Here is a 14,771-nt window from a genome sequence, read left to right on the forward strand (position 1 = left end):
CATGGTGAAGCCTTGCCTCTACTAAAAAATACAAGGAATTAGCCAGACATAGTGGCAAAAGCCTGTAGTTCCAGCAACTTGGGACGTTGAAATGGGAGCATCACCTGAGTCGGGAAGTCGAGGCTGCAGTGACCTGTGACTGCACAATTGCACTCTAGCCTGGGCAATGGGAGTGAAAGAAACAATTCACTGTCAGAAGAAGTATGCTGATCCTTGAACAGCTGGGTTTGAATTGTATTGGTCCATTAATACAAAAATTTTCTGCCACCTCTGCAGCAGAAAGACCAACTCCTCCTCTTCCTCAGCCCAGAAGATAATCAGGATGAAGACCTTTATAATGATCTACTTCCACTTAAACAGTAAACGCATTTTCTCTTCCTTATGATTTTCTTAATAACATTTTCTTTTTTTCTAGCTTACTTTATTGTAAGAATACAGTATAAAGCCAGGTGAGATGGCTCACACCTGTAATACCAACACTTTGGCAGGCCAAGGTGGGATGACTGCTTTGAAGTCAGGAGTTCAAGACCAGCCTGGGCAAGATAAATGTGACCTAGTCTCTTTAAAAAAAAAAAAAAAAAGGGAGAGAAATTTTAAAAATAACTGGGCATGGTGGTACATGCCTGTAGTCCTAGCTACTCAAGAAGCTGAGATGGGAGGATCAACTGAGCTCAGGAGTTCAAGGCTGCAGTGAGCTATGATAGTATTACTGCACTCCAGCCTGGGCAATAGAGTAAGATCCTATCTAAAAAAATAGAATACAGTATAGAATACACATAACATAAAAAATATGTGTTGAATGATTGTTTATGTTATTGGTAAACCTCTGGTCAACAGGAGGTTATTAGTGTTAAGTTTTTGGAGAGTCAAAAGTTATATGTGAATTTTCAACCACATGGGAGGGTCAGCATCCCTAAAATCCACACTGTTGAAGGGTCAACTATAAATATGAATAGAATTCTGAAGACATAACAAAAACCTATCTTCGCTTCTGGTTTTTATCTTTCATGAATAACAGATAAAGGTGACCAAGATGATGATAAATATCATATAATGTCATATAAGGAAAACTAGAAATAGCTGCCCCATACTGACTGAAGGTTTGTACTTGCACACGTAAGGGAACACAGTATCTGTTTTCGAGTGGAAAAAATACAAAAAAGTAACATGAGAAAGCAAAAACATAAGGAGGCACTTTATGACAACTAGAGCTGCTCAGAAGAATGAAGCAATAATATGTAACAAGGTTCCCATCAACAGAGGCTGATGACAACCCATTAGGAATTCATAGAGATGGAAATTTGGGTTTCTGGAAGCTACTTCATCTTTGTTATATGATAATACTAGAATATTTTCTCAGTTTACATAAATTCAGAAACTTTTTAAAATTTCTAATTACTTAAATTTCTAATTACTTAAAATTATTTTCTAATTTCTAATTACTTAAAATTACTTAAAATTACTTTTTAAGTAATTACTTAAAATTAACAAAGAAATTAGTATTAGAAACAAACAAAAACAAAAAATAAAACCACCAAAACAAAAATTAAAACCCTATGCAAACCAAGAATACTTCCAAATCTTGCCTAGTGACTCATAGTAATTAGGCTTTGTTAATTCTATACCAACAAAATCTATTCCTATGAACAAGTCAACTAGTAATTTATTTTTCTGCTTAAGAAAGTAATAAAACTTCCATTATAATAAAAAATTTACCATGTAAATAATTATTCTAAGAAAGAACACAAAAATAGTAAAAGTCATAAAAAAAAAATCTACACACAATCAATAATACTATATATTGATAGAGTGCATTAAAATTGATCAAACTGAGGCCAGGCACGGTAGATCATGCCTGTAATCCCAGCACTTTGGGAGGCCAAGGCGGATGAATTACAAGGTCCGGAGATCGAGACTATCCTGGCCAACATGGTGAAACCCCATCTCTACTAAAAATATAAAAATTAGCTGGTGTGGTGGCACGCGCCTGTTGTCCCAGCTATTCAGGAGGCTGAGGCAGGAGAATCACTTCAACCCAGGAGGTGGAGGCTGCAGTGAGCGGAGATTGCGCTACTGCACTCCAGCCTGGAGACAGAGCAAGACTCTGTCTCAAAATAAATAAATAAATAAAAACAAAATAAAATAAAGTTGATCAAACTGCTTTTCTACCTGTTGTACCATCTAATCTGAAAACAACTCTGAGACAGACAAAGCAGTTGGTATCAGTGCCATTTTACTATCTTCCTGAGGCTCAGGGGGTAAATAACTCTCTCTTTAGGTCACTCAAGTTGGTCCAGAATATGAATCTGAAGTACAAAACTCCCCGTCAGTGTCCATTCTCTCTTTTAGTAATGTTCTTTTCTCTTTAATGAAGCAATACATCTTCATCACACAAATGTTACAACTCGAACAGATGAGAGACATCACCTCCCTAGACAGTGAATATTAACAAGAAACTTTAACTTTTCTTTGAAAGAAAATGAAAGTAAAAGAAACAACTCAAGTAAAAGAGCAAGGAAAAATTTATTTTGCTACCCATAATACTATGTTGAAAAAGCAGAAGGCTAAGTGGATTAGTTCAGCGGAACAAATAATGTTCTTCTTAAACTGCCATTAAATATTCTGCACGTAAAACTCTTAGAAGTAAAATTAACACCAAAACGTAGATTTTGGTGCACTATCAGATTTCTTCTCTATGCATGCTTAGAGAAAATATCATAATTTTCACTTTTAATGATATGAAAGTATATGGTAAAATCATTACCTTAGGTGTGCTTCCTTTAATAAATTTTTTAATTGAAGACAACAAGCCGGTTTCATTCTTCGATGGTTTTTCTCCTCCTGAAGGCAGGCTATCATCAACCTCTGAATATTTCCTCTTTGCTCTGGCAGTGCGTTGTGTTTGGATTTGATTTGACTGCTGAGAAGCCTTCCGTGTTCTCAGCCTCATCTTTTATGGGTGCCACATGTAAAACTGTAAGATAAAAATAATAAATGTAATAAAAACATTAAAAGTTAATAACTTCAACCTTCTCTACCCAAATGTGACCAGCTTATATGATAAAAATATCTTGGCTAAAAAAACAAAAGTCCTAGACTCTAGGAGATTGCAGTAAGAAACTAACATTTTAAGTAAAAGGCATTATGCTTTATACTTTATTTATATTATCCCGAGTAACTTTCCCAACAACCTCCGAAATACTATAACATATCCTATAGATGATCTAAAGTAAGGGTAACACCAAAGAGTGTGCATGCTCTTGTTGTTGTTTTTTTTTTTTTGAGACGGAGTCTAGCTCTGTCGCCCAGGCTGGAGTGCAGTGGCCGGATCTCAGCTCACTGCAAGCTCCGCCTCCCGGGTTCCTGCCATTCTCCTGCCTCAGCCTCCCGAGTAGCTGGGACTACAGGCGCCCGCCACCTCGCCCGGCTAGTTTTTTGTATTTTCAGTAGAGACGGGGTTTCACCGTGTTAGCCAGGATGGTCTCGATCTCCTGACCTCGTGATCCGCCCGTCTCGGCCTCCCAAAGTGCTGGGATTACAGGCTTGAGCCACCGCGCCCGGCCGCATGCTCTTTACATAATACTATACTGCCTGCCAATGTTACTATTTGTTTAATCATTGGTTTGACAAATATTTATTGCATACTTAGTCACATTCAAGGCACTGGGCCAGGTAAGCATTGAGTAAATAGTAAACAAGATAAGGAAGGGTTTTGCTTTTCTGGAACTCACCAGGTAGTGGAAAAGTAATGTCAGCCAATGAATGAATAAATTCCATGAGCACAAGTCTAATAATCGACAATCACATAAGTGTAACAACAGAACTTGGATCATTTTGAGAGAGTCCTATCTTACCACATTTAATGATACTTTTAAAACGATTCACATCAGAAAGAAAACATAAGGCTATTTATTCAAACTCTCTCGTTTTATAGGTAAGACAATTAATTGCTGGCAAAATTGTCCCAACACTTAGAATTAAAGACATAACCGAATTAGAATCTGTGAAACAGAATACAAAGAATACTAAATGAAGAATTAAGAGATATGAATATTAATCCTACTCCAATCATGGCTAATCTGTAGTCAGTTAGGTTTCATTAAATGTTTAAAAAATATATTTACCTTACCATCCTGAGGCTCAAAATGAAAAAAGGATTAGGAAAGGCTATAATGTGCAAAGGACAATAAAGCTATTCACCACAGTGAATACATTCACAGAACACACTAACTCCAATTAAGCACTCTAAAATCTAAAGGTACAGAAATTCCTGGCAGAGATTAGAATCTCAGAAATTGTTTTTATTAACTCAACAAAACAATCACAGAAAAAAAGAGAAACTTTTTTAAAAATAGAAACTACAGGCTGGGCATGGTGGCTCACACCTGTAACCCCAGCACTTTGGGAGACCAAGGCAGGTGGTTCACCTGAAGTCAGGAGTTCGAGACTAGCCCGGCCAGCATGGAGAAACCCTGTCTCTATTAAAAATACAAAAAATAGGTGGGTGTGGTGGCGGACGCCTGTAATCCCAGCTACTCCAAAGGCTGAGGCAGGAGAACTGCTTGAACACGGGAGGCGGAGGTTGCAGTGAGGAGAGATTGCGCCACAGCACTCCAGCCTAGGCGACAAGAGCAAAACTCCATCTTAAAAGGGGGGAAAAAAAAGGAGAAACTGTGTGTGTGTGTGTGTGTGTGTGTATCTACCTCAAATGTTTGTGTTCCCCACGCCCGCCCCACCAAAATTCATGTTAATACCTAATCCCTAATGTGATGGTGTTTGGAGGTGAGGCCGTTGTGAGGTGATAAGGTCATGAGGGCAGAGCCCGAATGAACTAAGTTAGTGCCCCTATAAAAGAGGCCCCAGAGAGACAGATGCCTAGCCCCTTCCACTATAATATTACAGTAAGAAGACAGTGATCTATGAGGAAGCAGGCCCTTACCAGACATCAAATCTGCCTGCACCTTGATCTTCAACATCTCATTGTCTGTAACTGAGAGAAATAAATTTGTTGTTTATAACCCACCCACCAAGTTTACGGTATTTTTGTTATAGCAGCCCAAACTGACCTAAGACACTCCCAAACTCAAAGGATTCACCAGAGGAGTCCCAAAATATCTTTTCCAGTAACTATTTTTTTCTAAAACCAAATGGTGCTGAGTTATAAACTACAATACCCAAATGAAATAAATAATGCTTTTTTCCCTCTGAATTCTTTTGTTATTCAAAACAGAACTCCCCAGAAAAGGAAAATTACTGTAGCAATTTTTAAAATTGATACATGGGAAAATTTTTTAAAGTTGTTTTTAATCAATTTCTGTAAATTTTTTATGGGAGTCTTTAAAAAAATATCTAAGGGTGAACCTAACTTAAACCCACAATCATTAAATGGAAATCATAAAGATTATGATACAACATATTGAGGAAAGTAGATATTAAAAGACTAAAGACATATAAAGTAGTAACTCAGTCTTAAGAGGTTCAGCTCATTAAAATTTAAACACTGTAATGTCAGAGTAGGAAAAAAAGGAAGAAAATGATAATCTCTCTGCCCACAAAATGCAAAAAAAATACAGCAGGTAAGTATATTTACCTAACTGTTGTACACATAAAATGCTAGATCATTCTGTATGGAGACTGTGAAGAGGTTCTGGGAAAGCTTAGGAGAAAGATCCTTTGAACTCAAAAATAACAAACTGGTATTCACTAGAAAGAAAGATGAGTATTTGAAAAATAAAGCTGAAGTATGGAGTTTTTGCCCATTCCATAAGTAGGTTGTAAAAGATGTACTTAATAAGTCTGAAAGGGCTAAAGCAGTCAAGCCCTTATCAATTTATGAAACTGACCACTCAAAAAACAGATAAACAAAACACATACTTTTCAATTGTACACAGAATGCTAAGAAAGTATGTTGAGCCATAAAACAAGATTCCATGAATTTCAAGGATAAATGCATAGAGTATGCATTTAACCACAATTATAAATCAAATTATAAATGAATTTTAAAAATCTTTTAAAAGTACTAAGTACTTGGAAATTTGAAAATACATAAATAATGAATCAAAAATAAATCACAAGGGATACACAAAATATTCTGAACTGAAAATATAAACAAGATATAACATAATAACACACTACAATTTCTGATGTAATAAGCAGCACTTAGAAATTATAAACATAGGCTGGGTGGTGGCTCATGCCTGTAATCCAAGCACTTTGGGAGGCCGAGGCGGGTGGATCACGAGGTCAGGAGATTGAGACCATTTTGGCCAACATGGTGAAACCCTATCTCTACTAAAAATACAAAAAAATTAGCTGGGCGTGGTGGTGTGCGCCTGTAGTCCCAGCTACTTGGGAGGGTGAGGCAGGAGAATCGCTTGAACCTGGGAGGTGGAGGCTGCAGAGATCAAGCCACTGCCCTCCAGCCTGGGCGACAGAGCGAGACTCCATCTCAGAAAGAAAACAAAAGAAATTATAAATATGTATACACAGAACTCCAAAATATGAGGAAAAACTATCACAAATGAAATGAAAAAAAGTTGAAGAACTTCAATAACTCACTTTCAGTAGCAGAGAGAATTAGACAAAAGATCAACATGAAAAAAGAAGACCTGAAAAACTCTCTAGATCTAACATTATATACAACGCTAACAGCAGAATACTCTCCTCAACTTACACATGGAACATTCTTCAGAATAGTAAATATGTTAGGCCACAAAACAAACCTTAATACATTTAAAAGGAATGAAATCATATGAGTACAGGCATACTTTGTTTAAATACACTTCACAGATACCGCGTTTTTTATGAACTGAAGGTTTGTAGCCACCCTGCATACACGTCTTGGCATGGGCTCACTTCATGTCTCAGGGTCACATTTTGGTAATTTCTGCAACAATTCAAACTCTTTCATTATTATTGTATCTGTTATAGTGATCTATGATGAGTGATCTTTGGTGTTACTTTTGTAATTGTTTTGGGGTGACACAAACTGCATAAGATGGTGAACTTAATAAATAAATGTTCAGTACATGTATAGTGACTGCTCCACTGACCATTCATTCATTCCCCAACTCTCTCCCTCTCCTTAGACCTCCCTATTCTGAGACACGACAATTTTAAAATTAGGCCAATTATGCCCTACAATGTCTCTACATTGTAGAGGAATGTAGAGGAAGGAAGAGTCAAACATCTATCACTTTAAATCAAAAGCTAGAAATAATTCAGCTTAGTGAGGAAGGCATGTTGAAAGTTGAGACAGGCCAAAAGCTAAGCCTCTTGTGCCAATTGGCCAAGTTATAATGCAAAGGAAAAGTTATTGAAGGAAATTAAAAGTGCCACCATGCACAGTGGCTCACATTTGTAATCCCAGCACTTTGGGAGGCCAAGACAGGCGGATCACCTGAGGTCAGGACTTTGAGACCAGCCTGGCCAACATGCTGAAACCCCATCTCTACCAGATATGGAGAAAGTTTTAGTAGTCTGGCTATAAGATCAAACCAGCCACAGCATTCACATAAACCAAAGCTAATCCAGAGGTGAAGAAGTTGCGCAAGAAAAATTTGAAGCTAGCATTGTTTGGTTCATGAGGTTTAAGGAAAGAAGCTGTCTCCATAATATAGATGTGCAAGGTGAGGTGAAGCAGCAGGTGCTGATATAAAAGAGGAGGCAAGTTATCCAGAAGATCTAACTATGACCACTGATGAAGGTGGCTATACTAAAACAACAGATTTTCTAAGTAGACGAAACAGCTTTCTGTTGGAAACAGATGCCATCTAGGACTTTCACAGCTATGAGAAGTCAGTGCCTGGTTTCAAAGCAGGCTGGGCACAGTGGCTCATGCCTATAATCCCAGGATTTTGGGAGGCCAAGGCAGGTGGATGGCTTGAGCCCAGGAGTTCAAGACCAGCCCGGGCAACATGGTGAAACCCCGTCTCTATAAAAAATACAAAAATTAGCTGGGCAGAGTGGCACATGCCTGTAGTCCCAGCTACCTGGGAGGCTGAGGTGGAAGGATCACTGGAGCCCGGGAGGTTGAGGCTACAGTAAGTCAATTATCACATCACGGCACTCCAGCCTGGGCGACAGTGAGAGCCTGTCTCAAAAACAAAACAAAACAAAAAAATCCACATGATCATCTCAATTAATGCAGAAAAAGCATCTGATCAAATCCAACACCCTTTCATATTAAAAATAATCAACAAACGAAAAACAAACAAGAACTTCCTCAACATAATAAAAAAGGTATTTATAAAAAACCCACAGGACCTGTCATACATAGTAAAAGGCTGAATGCTGTCCCTCTAGTATCAGGAACAAGACAAAGATGGCCCCTCTCACCACTGCTATTCAACATTTTACTGGAAGTTCTAAGCAGGAAGTTAGGCAAGAAAAATAAAAGAAATCCATATTAAAAAGAAAAAAAAGTGAAACTTATCTCTTTGCAAATGACACAGTCTTGTTTAAAGAATAACCATAAAGAAAAAAACTGGACAAACTGGACTTCATAAAAATTAAAAACTTGCCGTTTACCAAAAGACATCATTAGGAAAATAAGAAGGCGAGCAGCAAACCGGTAGAATATTCACAAAACGCACATATCACAAAGACCTTGTATGTAAAATATATAAAGTCCCACGACACAATAAGTACAAGCCAACAGAAAAAACGGGCAGAGAGGCCGGGCGCGGTGGCTCAAGCCTGTAATCCCAGCACTTTGGGAGGCCGAGACGGGCAGATCACGAGGTCGGGAGATCGAGACCATCCTGGTTAACACGGTGAAACCCCGTCTCTACTAGAAAATACAAAAAACTAGCCGGGCGAGGTGGCGGGCGCCTGTAGTCCCAGCTACTCGGGAGGCTGAGGCAGGAGAATGGCGTGAACCCGGGAGGCGGAGCTTGCAGTGAGCTGAGATCCGGCCACTGCACTCCAGCCTGGGTGACAGAGCGAGACTTCGTCTCAAAAAAAAAAAAAAAAAAAAAAAAAAACGGGCAGAGATATAAGAAAATATTTCATAAAAATTAGATGACTGGTGATAGCATAGAAAATGATACTCAATATTATTTATAAGAATTTTAAGTTAAAACCCCAAAGGTATGCCAATTCACACCTCCTAAAATGGCAAAAATTAAAAAGAATGACAAATTTAAATAGTAACAATGATGGAGAATAAAGTCTCATATGCTGTTACAGATGTATGTTTTTTGATAAAATAGGGTAATTTCTAATAATTATACACCAAACTCTTTGACTCAGTGATTTCACTTCTACATTTTTATCCAAGAGAAATGTAAACACGTTCACAATGTATTTTTACAAAAATGTTCCTGACAGCCTTATTCACAATAAGGCTGTTTCCAGTTCCAAACTGGAAACAACAAAAATGCCCCAAAAGAGAAAGATGAATACTGTGGTGTTTTCATGTAAGTGAATACTAATTAGCATCAGAAACGAACAAGTACTCCTATCATAAACAAACATGAAATAATCCCACAGACATACTAAACAATGGCAGACACAAAATAATACATATTTAATGACAGCATTAAAAAAACTTCATCAAGGACAAAAATAATCTATACAGAAAACAGGCAAAACAGATTTTGCCCTGGAGAAAGGAAATATCCTCTAATATTATAGGAGTATCTTTTTGTCAAAATTTTACAGAATATAATTTTTAATGGTCATGTAATATTTCAATATAAATGTTTCAATATTTCAATATAAATGTCTCATAATTTATATGATCACTGACTAGCTGGAAAATAAACTGTTTCATAATTACTAACATCAACTCAAATGAAATAAACACATAAATTTCAGTCTACATTTCTGATTCTTTCCTTAAGACAGTTTCTTAGAAGTGAATTTACTAATTTAAAAGTTTTACAGCTGAGGTCTGTGTTAGAGGTGTTTGGGGTCATCATTGGTCCAATCATTAGCTGACCACTAGGCTATGCAAATATATAGGGAGGTATGCTTTAGTAAGCCAGGCTTAAAAATAAAAGCAAAAATATTTAAAAACAAAAAATAATAATTAAGTAGAGACATCAGTGGTTGCATACTGCAGGGAGATTAAATTCCATAGATTTTTTTCTGCCTATGGAAGTTACTACTAAACAACCTTTGAGGGGAGAAAAACCATGAATCCAGAGTGGCTACAATATTATCTAAAATGGCCAGTTTTCAACAAAAAATTGTAAGACATGATAAAACAGTAAAGTATGACCCAAACTTGGGGAAAAACTGCAGTGAAAACATATTAATCATGTGCCAGGCATATAACAATCCAGTGAGAGATATATGTAATTATTTACATAAAACAAAATTCACTCTTGATCCCTTAAGGGTTGGAAAAATTCTTATTTTTGGTGTACATATTGACCCTTTTCTCTGATTATAAAATATACATCATTTAAAAACTTCAGGCTGGGCGTGGTGACTCACACCTGTAATCCCAGGGCTTTGGGAGGCTGAGGCAGGAGGATTGCTTGAGCCCAGGAATTCTAGACCAGCTTGGGAAACACAGGGAGACTCCCCAGTCTCTACAAAAAATAAAAACAAAAAAATTATACGGGCATGGTGGTGCACACCTGTAGTCCCAGCAACTTGGAAGGCTGAGGTGAGAAGATCACTTGAGCCTCAGAAGCTGAGGCTGCAGCGATCCATGGCACACCACTGCACTCCAGCCTGGGCAATAGAATGAGACCCTGTCTCCAAAACAAGAAACAAAAAGACAGTAAAACATGAAATAAAATCTCCCATAATTCCTTAACCCAGAGATGACTGATAATGTGGGTATATTAGTGTGTTTGTTTTAATATGTATAAATATTTTAATCAATATTTATAATTACACTACATGTTTTTTTTCCCCTTTTATACTATATTTTACCAATGTTGTTTTAAAAATTTGAGAATATTGGCCAGATGCAGTGGCTCACGCTTGTAATCCCAGCACTTTGGGAGGCCAAGGCAGGCAGATCATCTCAGGTCAGGAGTTCAAGACCAGCCTGGCCAACATGGTGAAACGTCCTGTCTCTACTAAAAATACAAAAATTAGCTGGGCATAGTGGCGGGCACCTGTAATCCCAGCTACTTGGGAGGCTGAGGCAGGACAATCATTTGAACCTCGGAGGCGGAGGTTGCAGTGAGCCAAGGTTGCACCACTATACTCCAATCTGGGTGACAGAGTGAGACTCAGTCTCAAAAAGAAAAAAAAACAACAACAAAAAAACAAAACACAGAGTAAGAATACAATTTTTAATGGTCATGTAATATTTCAATATACAGATAAACGTTTCATTATTTGATCACTGACTTGTTGGAAAATAAACTGTTTCAAAATTACCAACATCACCTCAAATGAAATAACCACATAAATTTCAGTCTACATTTCCGATTCTTTCCTTAAGATAGTTCCTTAGAAGTGAATTTACAAGTTCAAAGATTGTTAAAATTTGGTGGTATCTCTAGAAATACTAACAAACTGCTTTCCAAAAAGTGGTTTGAACTAGCAGTGTACAAAGAGTGTCTGTATGACTAAATCTTCCAAATCAAAATTTTTAATATTTAAAATGTTTGCTAATTTTAAGTAAAAAAAAAAAAAAAGCAAAACTAAGTAATATAAATTATATTTATAGGTTACCTCTAATTCCCTCTTTTTTCTAAAAATCTAAAACACAAAAATTGAAAAATGTTCTCAATTCAACCACTCCAACTACAGCAAAAACACCTCAGGTAGCATTCCTGAGGAAAAGTAACGTAGAATCTAACGGAATACTTAAGGAGACATAAGGACCATTATTTTATAACGCAAATGTAAAATAATAATAATTTTTTTTTTTTTTTAAGACAGTCTCGCTCTGTCACCCAGGCAAGAGTGCAGCAACAATAATCTCAGCTCACTGCAACCTCCACCTCCTGGGTTCAAGCAATTCTCCGGCCTCATCCTCCCAAGTAGCTGGGATTACAGGCATATACCACCACGCCTGGTAAATTTTTGTATTTTTAGTAGAGACAGGGTTTTGCCATGTTGGCCAAAACTCAGTGATTCATCCTTCTCAGCCTCCCAAAGTGCTGGGATTACAGGCTAGTGCCACCATACCTGGCTACTTTTTGTACTTTTAGTAGAAACGATGTTTCGCCTTAAATAAGTTCTAACCAAAAAACTTTCTTACAACTGAACTGAGGCCAAGCATGGTGGCTCACATCTCTAATCACAACACTTTGGGAAGCCAAGGTGGGAGGACTGCCTGAGCTCAGGAGTTTGAGACCAGCCTGGCCAACATGGCGAAACCCTGTCTCTACTAACAATACAAAAAAATTAGCCAGACATGGTGGTGCCTATCTCTAATTCCAGCTACCTGGGAGGCTGAGGCACGAGAATCACTTGAACCCGGGAGGCAGCGAGGCAAAGGTTGCAGTGAGCCGAGATCATGCCACTGCACTACAGCCTGGGCAATGGGCACTGAAGGAAAGTCAGGGGATGTGCTGTTATTGAATTCAAGATAGAAGAAAACATAAAAAAAGCTATTCAAGTCCTAGACAAGCATAGTCCCGAGTGGAAGACCACTGAAAGTGAAAGAAGATCCTGATGGTGAACATGCCAGGAGAGCAATGCAAAACGTGATGGCTACCACTGGTGGAACAGGTATGAGACCAAGTGGCCCAGAAATGATTAATATCCTACCTAGTATCTTAAATAATCTTAACATCCCAAATGAAATTATCCATGTATATGTATTACAGGCAGAAAGAGTTGGAAGCACAGTATTTGTAGCAAATCAGGATTATAAAGCTGGCTGGGAGAAACTGAAGGAAATATTTTAGTATGGTTGATGTGGTGTTCTGAGCACATTCTTGAGGATAAAGATGAAAAAAACCATGGAATGGGCACTGTTACTTTTGAACAGTCCACTGAAGCTGTGCAAGCTATATCTACATTCAATGCCCAACTGCTATGTGATAGACCAACACAGGTAAGACGGATGAGACCGCCTTACCAAAGGATTTTTTTTTTCCCTCCTGAGCATCTGCAGCTTCCCTATGGCCTTGGTGGTACTGAAACAGCATTAGGACCAGGAGGGCAGACTATCGATGCCAATCACCTGAATGGAATGGGAAACATAGGGCCTGCAGAAATTAGAATGGAGGGCATGGATTTGGAAAAAATGGTAGAAATGGAGGAGGGAACCCTTTGGTGGTGGTATGGAAAATGTGGGTCAATTTGGATCTGGGATGAACATGGGCAGAATAAACGAAATCTTAGTAATACACCGAGAGAGGGAAGATCACTACAAAGCAGAGGGGAAGTGGAGGTGGAGGCAGCGTCCCCGAAATCGAGAGGATGAGCCCCAAGCACTGATCACATTGGGGGTGCTGGCATGGAATGCATGAGTCCAGGCCTGGGCCATGATGTGGATTGTGTGGGTTCCAAGATGCAGCGCATGGGTCTGGTCACGGACCGCATGGGCTTCGGGGAGCACAAAGGCTCCCGCATGGAGTGCATGGGCCCATGGGCCTGCTAGGCCTTGACTAAATGGCCTCTAGCATCCGGCACATGGGTGAGATCACTAAGCGCAGTGGCTCTGGCCTGAAACACGTGGGTGCCAGCATGGGCTTCAGCCTCAAGCGCACAGCTGCTCCCACTGACCATGTGGACCAAACCATTGAGCACATGGGCTCTGGTGTGGAGTGCATGGTTCCTGCAGGCATGGGGGCTGGCCTGGAGCATATGGGCCCCATGATGGATCACATGGCCACTGGACTGGAGCACACAAGTGCCAACAACCTGAAATATCTGGATGGACCTGGGGTGGACGGGTGCCAACAGCCTGGAGAGGATGGGCATTAACAGCCTTGAGTGCATGGGTCCCACCATGGGCCAGACACTGGGTGCTGAGACTGGGTGTATGGGCCTAGCCATGGGTGGTGGTGGCCATGTCAGCTTTGACTGAGCCCACTTAAACTCTGGAGGAAACCTGGCAGGGTCCTTTGGTGAGGCTGGAGGCCATGCTCCTGGGGGTGGCCAGGAAAGCCTACCACGTATTTGTGAGAAATCTCCCATTGGATTTTACATGATCAAATCGACAAATAGGGCCACGTGCAATAAGCCAACATCAAGATGAAGAATGGGAAGTCCAAGCGGTGTGGTTTGGTTAAGTTTGAGTCGCCAGAGGTGGCTGAGAGCCTGTCGGATGATGAATGGCATGAAGCTGAGTGGCCAAAAGACTGATGGCAAATCTATAGAAATATGCCTTTTTTAAACATCAGTATTTTGTATTTTTTTCTTGTTAACTATTTTAACTTACTGGCTGGATATATGAAGATGTTTTAAAAATTCAGTTGCTTTTTGATGAAATTTACTTTTTTACTTTTTAAGGACCGGGGTTGTATTTGAATGTTTGCACTGAGACTGCAATATGCAATTTTTTTTTTTGTAGTTGTGGCATCATGCTGACATCAAACATGACTTTGATAATAAATACCAGTTCCTGGAAAAATGAAAAAAGAAAACCAATTCTCAACCTATTATTTTCCAAAAAAGTTCTAAATTACTACATTTACCTGAACATGAAAAAGTTTAAATATTAACGAATAGCTGCCATTAATTAAGTGCTATGTGCAAGGCACTGTCATAAGTGCTTTCTCATATGTTATTTCACTTGATTTTCTCAATCACATAAAGTAGTGTCTGTTATTTCCATTTTATGAAAGAGAAAATGGAAGTGGAGAAGACAGCAGAAGTGTTTTAAGTAAAAATTTCCACATAAT

The 14,771-nt window shown here is 38.8% G+C and overlaps 1 protein-coding gene and 1 pseudogene across 7 annotated transcripts in view; one reads left to right on the forward strand and one right to left on the reverse strand.

The window, feature by feature from the left end:
- The window catches only part of LOC105491264 (CTD small phosphatase like 2), a 110,699-nt gene that overhangs the window by 67,757 nt on the left and 28,171 nt on the right, over nt 1-14,771 (reverse strand). For 5 of the 7 annotated variants that reach the window (XM_071066942.1, XM_071066937.1, XM_071066941.1 and 2 more), the window contains one exon: nt 2,765-2,974. In XM_071066942.1, coding sequence (XP_070923043.1) covers nt 2,765-2,950 — 186 coding nt within the window. In that variant the 5' untranslated portion in view covers nt 2,951-2,974. Of the gene's footprint in view, nt 1-2,764; nt 2,975-4,939; nt 4,991-14,771 lie in introns of all 7 variants that reach the window. The other 2 variants (XM_071066940.1, XM_071066939.1) reach the window with 2 other exon arrangements.
- Nucleotides 12,505-14,405, forward strand: LOC105491259 (heterogeneous nuclear ribonucleoprotein M pseudogene; annotated as a pseudogene).

This window comes from Macaca nemestrina, chromosome 7 (assembly GCF_043159975.1).
Source record: "Macaca nemestrina isolate mMacNem1 chromosome 7, mMacNem.hap1, whole genome shotgun sequence".
In the NCBI taxonomy this organism is placed as follows: Eukaryota; Metazoa; Chordata; class Mammalia; order Primates; family Cercopithecidae; genus Macaca; species Macaca nemestrina.